This window comes from Perna viridis, chromosome 1 (genome assembly GCF_037379345.1).
Source record: "Perna viridis isolate PV_CMFRI_1.1 ecotype Kerala chromosome 1, ASM3737934v1, whole genome shotgun sequence".
NCBI lineage: Eukaryota > Metazoa > Mollusca > Bivalvia > Mytilida > Mytilidae > Perna > Perna viridis.
In genome coordinates this window covers 70440201-70462398 of record NC_142445.1, presented here as the reverse complement: position 1 = coordinate 70462398, position 22198 = coordinate 70440201, and the positions used below count along the sequence as shown (strand labels likewise).

Here is a 22198-nt window from a genome sequence, read left to right as displayed (position 1 = left end):
CCTGAGTTTTTTTATGACTTGAAGAAGGGAAAACAGACCAGAACTAACCAAATTAAAACTACACGATTACTATGGAAACGTCATTGTGAAACCTGTCCAATCATCGGATGATAGATTACATTGTATCAAGTAAAAAAAATTATAGAATTTTTAGAGTGTTGTATCTTTTTTTTTTTTTTGGTCTCTCCTTTTAATATGCCTTTTTTCAGTTAAGGTTTGAATTTGAAATTGTTTTCAGTGTAGCAAGAAACAATTTGCATAGACATGTTGTTTGTGCTGCCATATATATCACTTTTACATTTGTGTTTCTCAGGTAATGTTTAAGAGGGTGCCCATGCAAAAACCAGGCAGTGGGTGGCAAATTTTGTTTTAAAAATACTTGCATCCTTTCTCAAAATTGAATGTCGGTTTTTTATTATTAAACTGCAATGAAAAATCATAAATTCAAGGAAAACGGGAGGTAACTATTTTGTGCAAAATTTTGTTGCTTTGTTAGGGAACTTTAAAAATTACTTTCTGTCAGCTGACCATTTTTCGTTAACTATTTAACATGCATATGATTTTAATATTACATTGGGACAAAAAATTCATTGGGAAAAAATTATGGTATCACTTACCTGGATTGTCAAAGGTGGAAGCAGGTTTAGGGTCACTCCGTCCATGATACTTAAGCTTGTCATTTCAACTCCTCTGAAACTACTCATCAAAATTTCATGAAACTTGGTATGGAGTTGAGCATATTATCAGGAAATTCTGATTCTCTAATTTTTATGGGAATCATGTTCTGTAGTTGCATACCTCTGTTCATTAAACCTCTTTTGTCGCATTTTCCTTAGCAACTTTAATCACAGCTGCAGTGCAACACAGGTCCAGACATCAATCTTATATTTTTAACTCAAAATAAAACCTTATTTTACCTCCTGCAAACACAATTTGGGGGAGGGTATATACTGCATGAATCATCCTGTCTGCCTGTCCACATTTCTTGTCAGTGTGTAAACACTTAAACTGTTCATTGGATATTGATGAAATTTTATAGGAAGGTTATAAATCGTATGTAGATGTGCAAGAAGAAACATAATCACCGTCGGAGGTTTCCAAAGGGAGATAAGCTAAATGAAGGGTTCTACACGTTAAAACCTCATAAGCTCAACACATCCTAAACTGTTAAGGGATTTTGATGTAGTTTTTTAGGAATGTTCAACATCATATATAGATGTGCATGAAGTATTATAATTACTGTTAGATGCTGCCAAAAGGAGATAGTTCTATAAGATATTTACATCCAAGTCCATCTGAAGCTTGCTCACAGTATTTCTAGTTAAGACCTGAATTTACATGGAAGATGCACAAAACAATTGCAGTTAGTGTTGAAAATGAATGGATCTCTTAAATTTAAGTTCTAAACCGACACCCTGAATTAAGATTTGTAATTTGTGACCCACAGGATAGTCCACTCCCACACATGCACAACGACAAACTCTCTCCCTCTTGTAAGTAGTTTACATAATAGAGAAGCAATCAACTACCTTTAAAGCCTATGGTATGACTTTACCAAGGATAAAAACTCAAAATTTTTCGACTCATTATAGTGAAGAAAAAATGTGTCGTTATTAAACCCTTTTCATATAATGGTAGTATAAATGCTAATACTGGTAAATTTTGTACCCCTTAAAACAACTTCAAATTGAGGTGATGGTCATTTTGATGTATGAAGTGTGGTAAATCATTTCTGACAATAATCTTTTGTAAAATTTTATTGCATGTATTGGCGCAAACCGAGAATCAACAAATGTATGGGCACGCCAAAGATATTTGTCCATTTGCAGTGTAATGGAAGTGACTTTGATCTGTTTACATGTACACATGGTTTTGCTATTATCACGTGATTATCATATGATTTCGTTATGGATATAAATAGTAGTGAGCTGAGCTCGGTGTTTCACCGTTAACTGTTGAGTCTCTCATTCAATTAAAAAGGAGCCCAAAGATATTTTTCTTTTTAAAGTAAGGGTTATTGTTATAAATGGTTAATACTGAACTCTTTTTTTTTATTTTTAAATTCACCTGATAACGAAGGACATACAAAAAAAATCAATTTAAGTCACAATTATTGAAACAAATATCCTTTGATACACGATTGTCTCAACTAACTGCATTTCTCAGTTGCTAAAGTGCTACACGTTATTCCATAGATATCTATGTGTCACGTAAAAATCGCTTAGTTTCTGTATACATATTTCCAAAGACAGGTACATTAACACATCCATATAAGGTTACAGACCACCAATTCAACCAATGAGCATTTGGAACGTCCTACGCAGAAATTACCCCTGTTCCTCATAGTGCTGTGAAAAAAGTTCTCATCTTATTTAAAAAATTTAAACAGTTTCTGAAAGGAAAAACATTTCTGTACATTTTATAGGTGTATTTTGATTCTTGTGATGTGAAGCCTAATCTCCATAATGATTTTTAAATATACCCCTATCTTGTGAAAACACTGGGATTTCCCATTCTATTTATAGACCCTTCACTTCCGGTGACCAGTACTGCACTGCAAGTCTGCTAACCCCACATGCCATTCTGAGGATTGTGAGCTGATATATGTAGAATCATGCTGATATATAGTCCACTGCAGGTTAAAGTTAAGGTAAAGTCCAGAGAAGCCATTGAATATTGTGAAATTAGCATAGAAGCCTATGGGAAGTGGAATTAGTGGTTTTTAGCCTATAAATGGGGAATAAATTCCACAACGGCTTGCCATACTGTATTTACATATGCTTAATGTGTCTGAAAACGAGATTGAGTTAATAACACACGAGTAACAGTCGTCGTAATGACTGGTCAATTCAGTAGGCATTTAGTATTTAAGCGAGTCCATCGGTGCGGTTTATCGCTTCTTCTATAGATAGCCATTCAGGTGTGTAGCGCACCGTCTCTACGATGTAAGACTGTTACAGTCTGCACGTTCTTTCCTCTTAAATTGTCTACGGTTATGCCGTTTTCTCATAGGAATGTAACATTCCGAGAGAATACTTTGGTTTAGATTTATTCGGACCTTTCGGCTTCTTCATACGCTAATTTATCATGAAATTATTTATATTTCTGGTTTTCAGTCGAGCTACAATTATGGCGCAGTGAACAAACGTTTAGGATGTTGGTCACTTCCAGTTGCATTGCCATACCGGTTAAGTGTGAAGTTATTAGGCGTTATGCATTTATAAGCGATATGCACCATTGCTTTCTAGCAAAGGTTTTGTACTTTGTCAAATAAATATGTGTTTCTAGTGGAGTTTTCATTTAGACAGTGTTACAGTTACAGAGCCCAGTGCACGAACGTACCACACAACAGGGTGTCTTAATAAGGTTATTTAGTCTGAATATAAGTAGTTGATATAGACACGTAAAATCTAGAAAAGCGAATACATTAGTGAATGTTCGAACATTTTTCATAATTTATTAAAAGAATAACACACTACTTATATGGTTAGATTGGTATTGCTGTTTTCTTAGTCAGATTTCAAAGTGTTAACTGGCCATTTTCACCGAGAAACTTGCACATACAGAAGACTCCCGTTACAGCAGCACCTTTTGGATGCACCACTGAAACTTTTGGTGTATTGTTTCCAATTTGGTAGGATGCATTGTTTATGTGGATACTCTGCTGCCATTTTTGTCGAATACTGCATGTTGATACACATAAACATAAGGACTTACAGTTCATTATGGACTCAACAACTGGTTTGGACAAATCTTAAATTCAATGAAAATGTTTGTTTGTTTGTGTTTAACGCCTGAGCAGCAGTATTTCAGCTATATTCAGGCTATGAACATGAAATGATGATGAAATGAAAAATGGGATGGGACACAAGGATAATGGGGTCGAGAAATTTTGATTGCCGCTGGAAATAGGGAGAGGTGGGTAGGGTCGGGTAATTTAGCTTCCTGTGGCGGAGCCCTATTGTTCTTACTCCGGGAGAATACCACAGTAGGGTTTTTTAACGTGCGAGGAACGTGGCATCTTTCCCAAAACGGTGCACCACTATGGTTTGCGGTCAGGTTTTCCGTATTATAGCCTGACAATCCCAGCATGTAACACGCCAGGGGTACCCCATTCCACCACCTGGGGGGCACAACCCAGTTGCTCTGTGGGCAGAGCGCCCTAGCCACCGGCTAAGGTTCTGAGCACTATTTAGTCGCCTTTTACGATAAGCTTAGCGCTGCTGCAGGCCTATTCCTTACGACAAACGTGATTCATTCAGAATTGTAAACTTTCCTTTCATCTGGGGTAACATCCCTTAGGCTCCTGCGTATGGAGTGTTCATATCACAACTCATACGTTATGCCAGAGCTTGTCGAAACTACGCAGACTTTTTGTATCGCGCTAGAACTCTAACAAATAGGCTTCTGTTGCTACAGAAGTTTTATGGTCGTCATCATGAACTCATGATCGTTATGGTGTATCCATCAGCACCATGAAAACTGATGTATTCAACGGGTCATAGTTTTTCTTTCCTCGTTTGTCTACCTCGGACTTGACTTTTTATGAGCAACCAGTTTTTAGTGGAGTCCGAGTTGTTCATTTACTTTTGTTACTTTGTATGTATGATTTTAGTTACTTTATGTTCTTTGTTGTGAATGTCTGTTTTCCATGTCTGGTCTTTGTCCCTGGATTACATTCTTTTGATTACCGCTATAACCTTGGTTCCCTTGAATACTCTTTGACAATAAAGATACAAAGAAAAGGAGGAAATCTACAACTAGCACTGAATCTGTTCCGAACAAGAAACAATATTTTGAAAAAAACAAAAGGTGAACAATTAGTCACATGGTCATAATTCAATCAATTCTTTTCGTATCCAAAAGTTCAAGAAAACAATGCCAGTGAAAAGTGAAAGTCATGAAATTCAAAAGAATTTCCGCAGAAACAGACTGACAACAGTGGTCACAGAAAAGTCCTTCGAGGAGGAAAAAAAAACAATGACAAGGTATGCAATTTAATGTTGTTTCCGAAGATACCTGTAGGAGGTCGTTTTGAGGTTTCATATATCAAATAATAAAACATTCTAAAAAGTCATATTTACTTTGATCAAAATGAAAAAAATTTTGGCTTTAATGATTTGTCACAATATACCTGCTTACCACTCTTTGTGGCTGTTTGAAAATGGTTCAATCTAACATCCATAAACAGCAATTACTACTAAAAGACAATGATTTTCACTATTCTAAAATAAAACAGTAGCTTTAAAAGGTACAGGCAATTTCATTTTCGTGGGAGTCTTGGATTTTTATGACAGATAAATTTGACACGTATCATCTACGCCATACTGTTACCAGACTGCAAAATTTTGTGGTCCTAAAAATTGAATCTATGACCAATTGAATTGCGCATACTTTCCCATTCTGCCCCAATTACACCAATTAACATATTGCATTTTAAATAGAATTTGAAATTCTTTCAATTTACAGGTCGCAAATTGACTCAAATCAAGCATGAATTATTCTATAAAATTTGGTTAAACTTGTAAAAGAGTCAATAAGACATCAAATTAGGCCAAATTATCAAATCCTGTTTGAAGAAGTTCGTTCAGTAAGGGCAAAATTTGGCCACAAAAACAAAGTCTACATGAAGAAAATTTTATATTGTTTCTCCAGCTCTGTAATGTGTTTTCTAGTTGATTTGATTATGGTAATAATTTGAACATATATGCCCTTCAAACCTGGCTGAGATTGGTTAAACAAGAGGCTCTCAGGAGCCTGAATCACTCACCTGGTTGAATTACACCTTTCGAGGGCAATAAATTTAACAAGAAGTTGTCCAACTATTTTGACTCAAGACTTTGGTAGGACTTATCATAAGGATCATTTCAGCGATTGAATGTTTCTTTCTATCTGTCCTAGTTTTCAAGGTATTGCCTAAAAACTGAAAAAAAAAAAAAAAAAAAAAAAAGAACAAAAGGTTCCCAAGAGCCTGAATCGCCCATCTGCTTGAATTTTGCCTTTCAAAGGCAATAAATTTAACAGAACTTGTCCAACAATTTTGACTCAAGAAAACTTTGGTTGAGCTTAACATAAGGATCATTTCAACAATTGAAAGTTTCTTTTAATCTATCATAGTTTTCAAGACATTGACAGAAAACTTGTCAAAAAAAGTCATTTTTCCCCTTTCAAGGGCAAAAATTCTTACAAGGAGTCATCTGACAACTTTGATCCCTGAAGCCTTTTGTAGTCCTAATAATCAGGATCATTTCAGCTATTGAAAGAATTTGCCTAAACATAACGGTTTTGGAGATATATGCGAAAAACTACTGTCTGACCGCTATGTTCTATTTTTAGTAACAGTGGCCATGTTTTTTGACGAATAAAAAATCCCCACATCAATTCCATGCAGGATACCCCAAGGAACTTTGGTTCCAATTGGTCAAATAGTGTCAGAGGAGAAGATTTTTGAAAGAAATATCATTAAAAATAGCAAAAATTGTTGAAAAAGGGCAATAACTCCAACATGGTGTAACTGATTAGAACGAAAATTTGATCACAAATAGATCTCATCATGCTGAACACTTTTACCCTGTCAGAATTTAGCTAAACCTAATGATTTTTGAGATATATGAGAAAAACTACTGTCTGACCCTATGTTCAATCTTCTGTAACAGTGGCCATGTTATTTGACGGATCAGAAATTTCCACAACAGTTCTATGTAGGATACCCCAAGGAACATTTATATCAAGTTTGGTTCCAATTGGTCAAGTCGTATCAGAGGAGAAGAGTTTTGAAAAATTGTTGATGACGACGGATGCCAAGTGATGCTAAAAAGGCTGAATAACACCATATTTTGTGCAGTTTTTCACTCTTTTAACAATGGCTACATACATGTAGACTCTCGTGCTTCATATATTTTGTGTATAATTGTCAGTAACAACTCATGTAAAAATATCTTGAGTCAACAGATGTGTGACCACTTCCACTCCACAAAAAACCATCTTAAAAATTGCAGAAATGTTAAAAGTTTCTGTAAAAGTTACATAAATGCATACCATTGTTTCTGGAACAATATCATAAATCTCTCAAAAACATCTTTTATTCAGTGTTTGCAACCATTTTATTATACTACTACTACAACCTAGAAATCAGCTTTAATCAAATTTTCAAAAATGCCCAGACTATGAGGCCAAAAGGGGTCTTTACTGATCTTTCTCCTTTGTCTTGCAGAAAAGTTACCCATTAATAGTTTTTGCAAAGTTTATGATATTCTGGCCCATTCAGAACAAAAGCTTCCAAATCATCAGTATCAGTGAATTGTCTAAAACAGCCTTAATCATATTTTTTCCAACCTTTTTTGTATTAAAGTTTCCATGTAATTAACAAAGATATTTTGACAGTAGGTTGCTTTTAACCATATTTCTCCTGATATATATTTTGATATATAATTTCAGTGTGACAATAGTTGAAAAAAACAATTTATAAACAAAATATTTGCAAAGTAAAAGAAAAAGAAAAAAAAATGACTTAATACTTCTTCATTTCAATTAATGTACTAATCTATAAGGTAAAATAAATCAAAATATTAAATGTGCTTTAGTTCCAATAAAACAATCTATGTTGAAATTTGATCTGCATTTAACATACTCTTTCTGTGCGATCTAAGACTTGATGACTCTGCTTCATTTTGTCTTAATGAAAGAAATCTTATTACAGCAGTAATTCCCTTTTTACTCATTAACATTCATCCTATTCAGAGAGATTAACATTGTATATATACATTAGACCAATGCTATTCTGGTTCCTGTTTTATAACTGTTCCACCTACTGTTTTGGTTACCTTTCCTTCATCATCCAGTTCTAGGTTGATTTCAATGGTTGATACATGTTCTCCTTGATGAAGTGCAGCCATATGTGCCCCAACTGTATCCAGGTTAGTTGTAAACCAGTGACATTTAGCACATTCAAATATTTTGGCTTTCTCATGGGCTAATTTATGAAGACTGATCTCCTTCTGATTTGTAGTACTAAATTCGCAGGTAAGCTCGCCACACATGAACACACGACATGCTCTCCTTGCTTTCCGTAGAAGACAGTCCCTAAAAACTATTTCCTCACTAGGATGTTCTCCTAAAACATGCTGCCTCATTCTTAGTTTGGAGTTGTGTTGAACAGACCTTGAGCAGTATAGACATTCAAACTGAGCTGAGCTTTTACTACCTCCTAAGACAATCTGCTTCTCTGGAGATCCAGAGGGTATAAATGGCTCCAAGATTGCTTTTATTGCTGGGTTATCTCTGCATATGGAATGGATATCTTCAGCATGCTTAGCTATGGATTCTTCATTAGCTTGCACAACCTTACATAATTGCTGAGGACAGAAGCAAACGTATGGATTAGATTTCACAACTGATTTCTTTTTAACATCTAGTGCTCTTAGTGCAAACCCTGGATGAATATTACCAATGTGAAGTTTCATTAGGTTTTCACCAAAGTTCATATGAGGACAATGTAGGCATCTATACAATGCTGGGGAATGCCCCTGGGCCTGAACTCTAGCTGATGCTTTGGCTGCTGCAGCACGATTTGGTCTACCACTTGACTTTCCACGTGATGCCTCATCAGTGATAAATTCGTCCATCATTCTTTGAATTTCATCGTCCGGAATCTCTAAATCATCAAGTGTTTCATCCTTTTGTTCTGTTTCGCTGTCATCATCAGCTCCCAAATCTAAATCTGATGCAGATGATACAGAGGAAGTAGGAGTGTCTGCCTTTTGTTCAGATACTACAGATACTATTTTAGGCATTAATGGAGGAGGCTCCTTGTCAGCAGGTTCTTCTGTGGATCTAATTGAGGTCTGAGAGGGAGATAACTCTTCATTATGCTTCTCTTTCAAATGAACACCAAGATCACCATCCTGCCTTGTCTCCCATAGACAAATCTTACAAAAGTAAACAATGGTTTTCTTCTTCATTTTTGAAGCCTGGAGATCTCTCATGACAGTTTCACAATCCTTGTGATTTCCTAAGACATGCTTTTTCACCCTTGTGTTGTTGTTGGAAGTGTAGGAACAATGAACACAAGCATACTCTGCAGCCTTGGAGTTTTTGAAGTTGCGTGACATCTGGAATGCCTTCTGGGAAATCTTTGTAGAGAAATTTCTTGTCAATTCTAGACATTTCTTAGCACTAGCATCTATCTTTTCAGGGCATCCTGGTTCTAACCATGGTGTACAGCTTTCTGAATGGTTAAGGTATTCCTCTGTTTTCTTGGTCGTGAAGCTACAATTTGGACGATGACAGAACAGGACATATCGCTTCTGTTTTAGCTTTACAGCTCTCATATCCAATGCATACAGGACACATCCTGCATGTTTGAACAATAAATGTTCTTTGATTTTGAAGCAAACAGGTGCATTAAAGTTACAATGAGCACATTTGTATGTGAGTGGGTATTTTTTCTTCTCTTCAAGAGGAATGTACTCTTCATCACTGTCACTATCAGCAACATTCCCTCCAGTTTTTTCACTGTTTGTTACTGTTGGAGATGAAGGTTTATCTTTATCAGTAGAGCTAGAAACAGAAGGACTTCCAAGTAACATAGCCGGATTAGGGCTTAGGTACATTTGATTGTCACGCTCTTTCAACTTGTTCATTTCCTCTTGGGATGAGACCAACATGGCTACGTACTTGTGTGCTTTACCTCCATGTTGGGTATTTAGATGTGTTTTGAGGAAGGTCTGACTAAGTGTAACAAACTCACAATAGCCACAATTCCAGCAGAGACCTGATGATACAGTGACAGTATTTGATGCTTTATTAGGTGTAGGCTTGTGAGCTGGAGGTGGTGTAGGTTTTGCTAAAGATTCTGATGGTCCTGATGTTTCAGTAGGTAGTTTAGGTGTAGTTAATTTAAAAACTGATGGAACAGCAGTCTCCTTACCACGTGGTACTATAACACTGTCTTTGGTTTCTTCATCAGATGCATTGTCATCATCAACCTCATCCACTTCCATTTCAAACATAGTCTCTGATGCTACCTTAGTTTTAGCCCTTTTTGCAACACGTTCTCCATTTTCATCCGCCTTCCTTTTCTTAGCATTTTCTTTAAGTTGCAGGAAATCAGGTAGGAAAGAGCAGTATTGTAAACTTTCTGCAGTTGATCTAAAGTTTTCATGATTTTTTGATGCATGACGAATGACATCAGCTCTAGAAAATGACTGATATTTACAGAATTTACAATGAAATCGATGTTCCATCACATGTTGTAGAAGAGCTTGTTTTTCTTCAGTTTTATAAGGACAAAAGTTACACCAGTAGAACTGCATATCTGTCTGAATATTGACTCCTCTTTGTGTCATTAAAAATGCCCTAGAAGAGACACCACAGACCATTTCATGTGTCATAGCAGTAAATATAGCCTCAGTTTCTTCATCATACACATCTAGTTCAACCAATGTTTGACCAATGTGGGATAGGTCTTTTTGTGGTATTGCACATGTATTAGTGGGACTTTTAGGTCTCACTATATCCTTGTCTTTCCCTGCCTTGACATGAACAGTCCTTGTATTAGGTTTGTACTGGCCTGGATCATTTTCTGCCATCACCTTTTCGTTTTTCTGTAGGAGATCCTCTATAACATTTTTGACTGACACTCCTCCTTTATCAGACTTATGCAGGATACCTCGGAGAATACTATTTATGTTCTGACTATCTGGTTCCTGACAGGCTCCATCACCAGTGATGCCACCAGCAGGTGAAGCATCATTCTCATATCCAGTATCAACTGGTTCTGACTTGATTTTGACTTCACTCATGGTAACACAAACCTACAAAATCAATTCATTTAATTTAGACTGGAAAACAGTCTACATGTATACACAGGTATTACACTCCTTGAGACATTTAGGTTTCCCGCACCCACAATACCCAAACGTGCACTAAACGCTCACCAAACACACAATAAACAAATGCTCCCAACGTGTGTTTAAACGCACGATAAACGAATGCTCATATTGTGCCTTTAAATGCACGATAGACCAACGACGAAAAATAATATTATTGACATATAATGAAGACAGAAAAATAGAAAATAAAATTATATAAATTAATAATAGCAAAAAATATGAAAATAACATTTAAATCAAGGAAATAATCAAAGTACAAAAATAAACGAACGCTTCTATTGAGCGTTTAAACAAACGTTCAAATCGTGCCTTTAAATGAACGCTTCTATTGAGTGTTTAAACAAACTTTTGTATCGTGCCTTTAAACGAACGCTTCTATTGTGTGTTTATCATGCGTTTAAACGAACGCAAAACGATGTGGAAACGCACGATAAACAATGCACAAACGCTTATATGGGAAAGGTGAATGTCTCAAGGAGTGTAAATTGATATTATTTCATCGATGTGATGATAAACAATGTTGTGTAGAGCCTGTGTTTTTTTTTTTGAAGTATTATATCATCCCGACAGGAGTTAAACTAAATGTTAAAAACAATCTTATGTAGGACATTGATATCACATGATCATCAAACATTTTCTGCTTGACTTGTAACTCTTTCTCAAGTTTTGGAATTTCTACTGCTGTAAACTGAAGACCAATCTGTTTGCTACTTCCCGGTATATCAGTATGATACATAATTATCAGAATTCTCTATTTTGTGTTATTACCAAATGCATTATAGTGTAGAAATTGTTAAAGGTCATATTCTAATCATTGTATCAACCAATAAAAGAGGTTTTTGTTGTCTTTACTCCGCCAACAACCACTTCCTATATGCTTTTGAATGAGTCAATCGAAACTCCTCAGCCTTTTTCCTTACACTAAAGAAAAACTTTAGATGCACTAGGCGGATGATAGTTATATCTAAACTGGTTGAATTTTTTACCGTTACTTTTTTTTCTTAGCTCCTCGCTACGCACCAAAATTCTTGGAGGAGTTATCATTTATTCTAGTGATATTTAAATAATTTTGTTTTAGAGCCAACTGGTGGATTAAACTTATTTGACTACAATTCCTGATGAAGATTTTCAAGAAATTCTCCTTTCTGCATCCAACATTATTTTTTAGTGAGTGGAAATGGCCTAGTAGTTTGTTGAATGAGTGTTAGGGACCTACATAGCCACATGGAAAGACTTGCATACCCTATAAGACCAAGAGAAAAATTTTTAAGTTTACCGTACCTACCCTATTTTTTTCTGTCTATTTTGAGACATTTTATTTGTATTATTTGTTGAAGCTTACCTATCATATGAGAAATTTTTTTTTTTTACCAAAATCCAGGCCTGGTCCTTACATACAATGTAATAGAATAGTATTTTATAAAAGATGTAAATTGTGAATGAATTTAATAAACAAGAGGCTGAACTAAGCTAATGAAACCGAAGCCATGTATGTAAGTAGTTAATAAAAAAAAAAAAGAGATCCTGCAGAGCTCATAAACCAAGGCCATGTAAGATTTTAAATCAATTACAACAAGTTACACTTTTTGTAATCATTTGTCGACAATGCCAGTTGTACATTACCTTTAAAATTCTTCAATTAATAGTCAGTAATATCTCAGTTTCTGTGTAGGCCTCCTCTTCATCCTGAAAAATATACCAGATATTCTTATTACAATACAATAACTTAGCCATGATGATGTTAACAAACAAGATGTTGCATGCTGTCATGTTAAGAATAGCCCCATTTATTTATTTTAGTCAAAGCTGGGAAATGGAGACACAGTACAACTCATCATGCAGAAAAAATACACCAAATATCTAAGCATTCCTTCCAATAGAATATGAGAAATATGTTATGAAAATTTTCATTATACAGCACCTAAAAATACTAAAAAAAGTTGACTGGTAAACAGGAAGTATATGAGGGACAAACTTGAAAAGGAGAGACATAAGTCATCGTGAAAAGTCAATAAAATAAATATCTAAGCATTCCCTACAGTAGAAACTGAGAAATCTATTAAAATTTTGCAGTACCTAAAACACAATTTGGTCGATCAGTAAACAAGAAGTAGATGAGCAATGAACTTGAAAAGGAGAGGCAAGGTACAAGTCATCATGAGAAAACAATATATCAAAAATATAGGCATTCCCTCTAGTAGAAGCTGAGGAATCTGTTACAAAAAAGTGTAACAGACAGATGGATGGACTGACAGATGGACAAGGTAATTGCAATATAGTCCCCACTCTAATGAGTAGAGGGTATAATATCATTTACATTTAATTAATAGTTACTACCATCATCCTCAACATGGGCAACATCTCATTTACCCTATGATCATTATAAACATGTACATGTATATATGCTACCTCTTATTTGGTGTTTAGTATCCACCAAGTATGGATATAACTTAAAACTGAACCAGTTCTGGTGTATGTGTAGACATGCTACAAGTCCTCTCCTTATATTAAAATATGCTAATTAATTTGGGAGAGAGGGACTTGTGAAGTCTTACTTTGATATTGTCGTGATAATAATTGAGATGGACAGTTCCTGCTGACAATAAATCTGGCAGACTAGATTTTGATGTAATATGATATTAAAGTATGTTAAACAAATTGATAACTCTAGCCATTCCCACATGTATGTTTTCATGTAATAGTCTGTGGTCATTAAACTTATATACAGCTTTTGATTGCTTATGACAGAATTTACACCAAAGAAATTTTTCAGATTTATTAAATTTACACCAAATACAAAAAGGACACTTTGTTTACTATGTGAAAATAAAGTTGAAACTATAGGCTCAAGAGAGCCTGAATCGCTCACCTGGTTAACCATTTGCTTATTTGAAAAACTTGAGGAATGAGACAAGCTAAGTTAAAATCTACTAAATTGTAAAATGCAGGAAATGCTTTTCATAGCATTTTCATGACCTGAACCAGAATTTTGCTAAAAGCAACAATTTTCGAATTTTTTTCAAAAACCTGTCTTATGACTCCTAAGTTCCATTTTTAGTATAGGCAGCCATATCTATTCACGGATTAAAAATCACAACAGTCATTTTGAGCACAATACACTAAAGAACTATTATGCTTATTTTCATACAATGATCTTAAATGGTTTTAGAGAAGATGATTTTCTAAGTTGTATATATGAAAAAAACAACAAAAAAACTGTTTCAGGGGTCGCAACTCCTACATTAGTCAATGAATGGTTTTGAAAATTTCGGCATAGGTCCTTCTCATGATGCTTATCAATTTTCCCCCCATGCAAGAAATTTGGTAAAGGCAACGGTTTTTGAGTTATTTGCAAAAACTGTCATCTGACCCTTATGTTCTATTTTTAGTAATGGCAGCCATGTTTTTTCATGAATCAACAATCCCAACGGTCAATTTGTGTGGGATACCCTAAGGTACATATATGCCAACTTTCATCGAATTCTGTGCAATGGATTTTGAGAAGAAGATTTTTAAAGCTGCACATGCGAAAATACAAAAAGAACTGTTTCAGGGGCCGTAACTCATACATCAGTTGACCCATCTCATGATGCTGAACAATATTACCCAGTCTGAAACTTGCTAAAGGCAACGGTTTTTGAGTTATTTGCAAAAAACTGCCATCTGACCCTTATGTTCTATTTTTATAAACAGCAGCAATGTTTTTTCATGAATCAACAATCCCAATGATCATTTTGTACAGGATACCCTAAGGAACATAAATGCCAACTTTCATTGAATTCTGTGCAATGGATTTTGAGAAGATTTTCAAAAGTGCACATGCGAAAAATGCAAAAAAAAACTGTTTCAGGGGCCGTAACTCCTACATCAGTTGACCAATCGTTTCGGAAATTTTGGCATAGGTCCATCCCATGATGCTAAACAATTTCACCTGTGCCAGAAATTTGCTAAAGGCAACGTTTTTTTAATTTTGTAAAAACTGCAATCTGACCCCTATGTTCTATTTTTAGTAACAGCGGCCATGTTTTCTCATGGATGAAAAATCCCAACGGTCATTTTGTGCAGAACACCCTAAGGAACAATCATGCGAAGTTTATAACCTGTCAGTCTAGTAGATTCAGATAAGAAAACTAAAAACTGGGAGCATGGACCAGGTGCACCGGTAGGGTAAGCGTCCTCTGCTTATCTAGAAACACCTGCTGAGTTGCTCATAAAAAGTCAAGTCTGGGGTAAACATAAAAGGAAAGGTAAACTATGATACGATGAACAAATCAGTTTTCATGGGGCAGATGGATACACCACAACAATCCACGAGTTCATGATGACCAAAAAACTTCTGTAGTGACGACTTCAATCTTGTAGCAACATAACCCTGTTCCAGATGCCTAACTGTAAGAGTCCTAGCGCAATATAAAAAGTCTGCGTAGTTCCGGAAAGCTCTGGCATAATGTATGAGTTGTCATATGATAACTCCATACACAGGTGCTGGAGGGATGTTGCCACAGGTGAAATGAAAGTTGACAATTCTGAATGAAAAGACATCATATTCATCGTAAAGTTTGGTCAATAGTTTTCCTTTACTATCGATTTCTAACTAAGTGTAGGTCAAGATATGAGGCTGATTTCAGTGTCTGTAGTATCCTTTATCTCAAGTTTTTTTGGGGTAGATGTGATGTATCAAGTCCCCAAAACTAGAATTGTTTAACAATAGTATGTCATCTACAAAGCGGAAACGTTCTTTCTTTTGGATCAGATCAGCTATAAAGTCAGCCTCACAAGAGTGTAGGAAACCATTTTTTTCCCCCAACTTGCCATTCTGGCAAGTGGAATATTGATCTTGTTAGTCAAATAGAAATTCAACTAACCAAATTAAGAGCACCACATCCCTCTACCTGCTCATATTTAAGCCACATCCTTCCAATTTCCCATTCATTTAAAAAAAAAAATCTATACTCTTCACATTTTTGTTTTTTTTTCTGTACTATCATCTGTTTTCTCTTGGATTTGACTATCTTCTGCCTTTCTTTTTCTGTCTTCAACTATCTTTTCATTTGCTTTTAAATTTATCAAAAGCTTTACCATTTTCAAATATTCCCTCCCATTGAAGTTTTTCTTGTACTTTACAGTAACAAAAAAGTACTCCATTTCTGAACTCATGTTTTAAAAATAAAATTATATTTCAACATATTCATCATTATTAAACAAGAAAATGTTTATCATTTGCTTCTTGTGCATTTTTATTTTGACAATAAACAACTAATTTGCAAGGTAACATATCTTAAATTACCAAGATAATTTCGTTTGAATACTAATACAAGATTGGGACTGTTGTGTCGGTTTTGGCACAACCCATTTACCAGAAATTAAAATCGCAGATTGTAAACAATGCTATACAAGTCAATAAAATTGTGCAAAATTCACTTGACATATTCAAGCTAAACTTCTTATAATGTAGGTAACATATTTATAATGTATAATGTTAAGGGATGTTTTACTAAATAACCTGTTGGCTGGTTACCTTTCCTTGGAACTCGCCAATCAAATGACGGTTGCCAAATTGAGGAGTGTAAACTAATAGGAACTTGCCAAATTACACATCTACTTGTATTTGGTGAGTTGGCACACGGTGGTTTCCCAGTCTGGGTCAGCAAGTAGAGGTGCACAATTTGTTCCCATTGGAATACTGAACATTTGTTGAAAAACGTGTCCACCACACAGGACAAATATGTTGTCAATAAAAAACTACAGCATTTTGAAAACATTTTCTGTATATTTGGAAGATGATTTGGAATTATTTTTTACAAAGTATAAGGGATCTCTACCAAGAACTATATAATTATATCTAGGTGTACCATCTTTTTTGGAGAGACAATGATGTATTATGTTTTAGAGTCGGGATTTGATCTGAGTATGAGGAATAGAAGTACAGAGTGTTGAAAAATCGTAGGTTTTAATGCTATTATATTCTGATAATAATCTTCAATTGAAAGTCTCCAAAAGATCTTTCAAATTTTTCAGAATGCACATTGAATTAATACCACTAAGGCAGTAAAAAGTGTTGTGGTAGAACTGCAGACCCTCTTTGACAGCTGTGAGTATAGAAGTTAAAAGTTTTGAAAGAGGTTTGGTGGTACTGGAAATGACAACACTACAATATATATTATGACAAGCACAGTGACCAATAAACGGGATGTACCATTTTGTATTTACTTATTAAAAAAGGAACTGATATGGTTGAATGCAACAAATGCACTAGCAAATAACCTAAATACAAAATAATACAATCCAAGATCGCCAAAAGGTCAGAGGCAACTTCATTATCTTCAGTTAGCTGCCTTTTTTAGGTAAATAAGTTTACAAGTAATAAATAGCAGACATGGTTCAAATCAAATTAAGACTACTTAGGCAAAGAAAAAAATACCTGTCTTTCCGCTAACACAAGGCCTAAATTAAAAATATGCTCGTTTGCCATTCATTGACTTAACTAATTTGAAGGGTCCAACCGAAATTATTTTATTGCCAAATCTTGGATGCAAATTCAAATTTTTTTTTCTTGAGCCAAGATCGGGGTGCCAATGTTCTTTTAGCCATTTCTCGATCCGTGTCACAAAAACACTTGGAAAATATGTTAATTGTTCTTTTTTTAAAGTGCTGTCTTGACTTAATCAATGTGATTTTAAGATGATTGCTCTGCCCAACGAGGCTAAGTCCTTATATTCTGTTCCTCCATCAAAATAAAATACAGGAACACTTCGAAAATTGTGCTGTTTGTTATAAATATACATTTTTGTACTTAACAATTTCCCCAAAATAAATTGGGCTTTAAGATATGTTTGAATAAATTCTGACGATTTGACCTTGATAAAAGTTTCCGTCTTGCCTCTTGTCATCTTGGGCAAATAGCTAACAGCGTAATTAACTTTTCAAACTAAATTTTAGATCGGACTTTGAAGAGGCCACTACAGTGGTTCACGATTTTGATCAAAAACTAACATATGTAATTTCAGAAGTTTTGAGAGGTGCCCTGACAAACACTCCACAGTAAAACAAACAATAACCGAAGACCTTGACCTAGTGCTTCTGATGTTAGGACGGGTTGAGCAACAACACTGTCAACATTCACTAGTAAATGTTTCTAGTGTTAGTCTGACATTGTTGGTTTTGTTTGTTATCAAATAAACAGTTTGTTCAATGATATTCTATTAGGTCATTTGATATCAATTTCTAATTCTTGTGTCCATAAATCAAACATTGACAAAAGATACAGGAAAGATGTACATGTATTATGATTCAAGATATGGAACATCACCACATAATTAAAAATTAGTATATCAATTTTATAACTGATACACTCTTTTTGTATAACATCATAAACAACAAAGAAATTAGGATAATATCATAACAAGTATTGTCTTTATAAAAAAGATAGCCGACGCAGTAACATTTCATTCTTTTTACTCATAATTTTCTACATTTCATTCAGTAAGTAAAACATGGAACACAATTTTCGATACAATTTTCTTTAAATGCCACTAAGTTAACAGTATTTGGCCAATCTGGAAACAGATTGCGATCATGTGACTTGAGTTTCCATAGAAGAGCCTCTTTGAGGTCAATGGGTAAAAAGTGAAACTATACCGACTGCGTCTCTACAAGTCATCAAAGATACGGAGACTAACTACTCAAACATGTCACATCCCTTATACATTCAATTCTGCATTTCTTCCTCTCCAATAAATAGTGCATGACCAAAAAATTGGGGTTGATGGGTTAGCAAAAACAAAGGTAATTTCTTCGGACCATAAGGAAAGTAAGTTTTAATGTCACATATTTTTTATTCTTTTAAAATTTTATTTGAATTATATCAGCTCACTAGAGCTCTCAGTGTTCATGGAATGACATTAAAGGTTGTTCTATTGCCTGGGACAAGTGGAACTACCAATAAGATATAAAGTTATATCATACATGTACTTGCCTTGAGGACAACCAAATGGCTTTCATTTTTTAACATTCATTTACAAAAGGATAACCTTGATTTCAATTTGGACAAATAGAATTTTCATCATCTTGCCAGATAGGACAAGGTTCATAAAATATTAACATCATACCATGATGTCTATGTGGTGTTTTAAATCATGCCATATCAAAATACAGCTTTCTATTGGGTTTGTTAATCTCCTTATAGTTTCATTATCCTGTTATGAATTTCCAATGCAACAGTATTAAAATCTGAAGACCAATCTACATTTTATTGTTTACTTTCGGGACCTCAATACCTTGCTTTTCAATGCAAAATCCTCTATTTATAGACTACAATATATATAATATAGTTCAAACACAAAAACTTGCTCAGAATGACCCCAATGTCTCTGAATGACCATTCGATATCAGAGGTACAATGTAATTTAACATTGCGACATTTTTAATCTTTCAGTTGAAGGATAGTTCAAAATGAAAACATCTGAAAATATACTATTTTCCTCTATGGCATCAACAACTTGCACAAGTGCACTGGGGCTTGCTCATACTATCAAATATGCAGCCTGACTAGTACAAAAACAAGAAAAGGGTGTTCCCAGATTCTGAGTCACCTTGCTTAAACTCAACTTTTTTTTAAATAAAAGTGAGCAATTACTATTTACTACTCTGCAATCACTTAACAAAGGATGAATCTATTAAATGAACACAGATATCACCATCGAATTCTTTTTACTAAATCAAAACAAGGATCTGTACATTCAAACTCTATATTTCTGCTGCAACCTTGACATGCTAGTCACAGGGTTTCCTTTAGAAATATTGTGTGATCTACAAAGACACAAGAAGGCACTGGGAACATTTGTGTTTCTGGTTATATTGAAAACAACATGGTACATGTAAGTCCAGAGGCAATGCAGAGCAGCAAATAGTAATATGTTCAATTCTATTTGACAAAAATTAAGTAATTAAGTGAGGCACCCCAAAATCTGGGATCACCCTTTTCGTGTTCATTGTGAGTCAGTTGCATATTTGATACCCTGTGCACAAGTGTGGATACATTTACTTTACAATGGAATACAGTAGCATAGCTACGTCTTTCAAGAAGCCAAGGCTTCAACATGCTGACAATGGAAACCAACTAAAATAAATCCTTCCCCCTTTTATTTGCTACAAAAGGCTTCCACATTAATTTGGCCCTGGCTACGCCACTAGAATAAAGCCAACAATTTGTAGAGCAGGGATTTGTATAGGTCTCCCATTAGCAAGGCTACCAATTAAGCTTTCAATGCACAAATATTTGAGAGTTAGCAAAAACTTTAATGATTAAAAGGTTAAAAAAACAATAGATTAAAGAAAAATGCTGTAAAATCAACATCAAAAGTTGGCACTTTTTAATTCAGCATTAACTTAAAAAGGATAAACTTATTCAAAATCGCAAAATAAAAGCATTTACTTCCTTGTAAATTTTTATAGCACTTTAAATGTAAGTATTTCTGTCAGACATCAGTGATTTGACACACTGCACATCCCAATACACGTAATTCTCTCCCTTTCAAAGGCCTTTGGCTTTTAAGTCGTATATACTTTGTACATAATGTATCTAAACAGTAGATTAGGGATCATAACTGAAAATAATCAGACTTGAAACAACAGCAGACCAAAAGAATAAAGTGGGGAAGGGCGAGAAGGAGAAGATGGTTTGTACTAAAAATCATTACATCATTTCATTTGATCTACCATGCATTCAAAATGTCCGCCATCGATATGAAAGAAGGTGCTTGAAGATAGAACATATTTCAGTAAATATCTGTCACATCCATGAATTGTATGCGTCTTTTCTAGGGCGACCGCAATAATTCAATGTCGTTATTTCTCATTACAGACAAAATAATGCAATAGGCGAGACACAAACTCGCGATTCTACTACCTGTTTTTATCCTACTACTACAAAATCAATTGCGGGAGTATACGGCGCTTCACAGACAAAGCCAAGCGAGATAACTCTAGTTTATCACATGCCAAGTCAAGTTTTATGTAGGAATTTAAGTCATGTTGAAAATGAAGAACATTTTTTACTTCATTGTCCTCATTATGAACAAGAAAGACAGAGATTAATTGATAAAGTAAATACTTTTATTTTGAATAGTAAATGACAAACTTTTTGAGAATGTCCTCCACATTTATACTGAACTATAGCTTTAGCTACCAGGCAGCCACGATATGGAATTCCTTACCAAATGAAGCAAGGAATATTACATCTTTTGAACATTTTAAAAAATTTATTTCTACATGGTGTTTTAATGAAAAATGTTCTTGTTTTTCATGTAGAACTAGTGAGCTGCCTGTTGGTTAGACCTATTTGTTACTGCTTTGCTGTGTTAAATATTTTATGCCTGAATACATGCTTTTGCTTTTATATGTGCTTTTATATGTGCTCAATGTGATTGTGCTATGTTTTTATGTTCCCAATGTGTGTATTGTGTATGTGTGCATGTGCTTGCATTGCTTATTTGATTTCATGTTTTATGTGCTGCATGTAAATGTATGTCTTTTACCATGGCTATGAATGCCTGTTATTTGTTTTAAAATATCAGTCGGTTAAAGAGCTCTACTGAGCTCATGATGCTTGTTATATTGTACATATATCTGCCGACTTTAAATAAAATTTACTTACTTACTTACTGCTTTAAAATTAGAGGTATAAGTGTCCAATAATATTGAATATGACAGAAATATTAACCAATTATAATGTTGTATCTTACATTTATCATGTTTCACTGTAAAGTACATGTATTGTTGTAATAGGCCATAACCATGCACTGTAATTGAGTTTGTGCCAATAAAGTATGATCAAGTATTTCTACTTGTTAAAAAGTAGAAATTGATATTTTAATATTTAAGAAACATCATACTCGAAATTGAATTTTATCATTTATACATATTAATTTCATGTCAAATTTGATCAGAAATGATAAATAAAACCGTTACTCCTTCTTTGTTATCCTTTTGGGATTGCCCATTTCAAAAACTGCAAAACAATGATTTTTACAGAAGTCTACCAATGCTAGGTGTTATCTGGCAAGTTATTTTCTGACTTAGTGCCATCTTAAGTTGGAGTATGCAGGAACAGAATACCAACCTCTTGCATTATAGAAATACCCATATCTTCTGAATGATAACTGAATTAAACGAAATATGTAGAAAACAAATTGCGCACTGATCTAAATTTCTACAGAATTTTGTACGGTTATCTTCTCGTGACATCGGAAGGAGATGACAAATAAATAGAACTTTGCTCTGACGGTAGGATAGTTTTTGATATAACA

General features: G+C 34.6%; 1 protein-coding gene across 2 annotated transcripts; it reads right to left on the bottom strand.

The window, feature by feature from the left end:
* Positions 1 to 4981: 4981 nt before the first annotated feature.
* Positions 4982 to 20856, bottom strand: LOC148630205 (uncharacterized). Of its 2 annotated transcripts, none has more exons than XM_088563155.1 (3): positions 20800 to 20856; positions 12516 to 12578; positions 4982 to 10814 (listed from the first exon to the last, which is right to left on the bottom strand). In XM_088563155.1, the coding sequence occupies exon 3, from the start codon at positions 10800 to 10802 to the stop codon at positions 7776 to 7778; it is 3027 nt and encodes a 1008-aa protein (XP_088419281.1). In that variant the 5' UTR covers positions 10803 to 10814; positions 12516 to 12578; positions 20800 to 20856; the 3' UTR covers positions 4982 to 7775. The 2 variants fall into 2 exon arrangements, with proteins under 2 accessions (XP_088419281.1, XP_088419288.1); XM_088563162.1 differs by lacking the exon at positions 20800 to 20856 and adding an exon at positions 20591 to 20737.
* Between the last annotated feature and the right edge of the window lie 1342 nt (positions 20857 to 22198).

Excerpts from the sequence above, each read along its gene's own strand:
- LOC148630205 (XM_088563155.1), bottom strand. The coding sequence starts at position 10,802 with ATGAGTGAAGTCAAAATCAAGTCAGAACCAGTTGATACTGGATATGAG.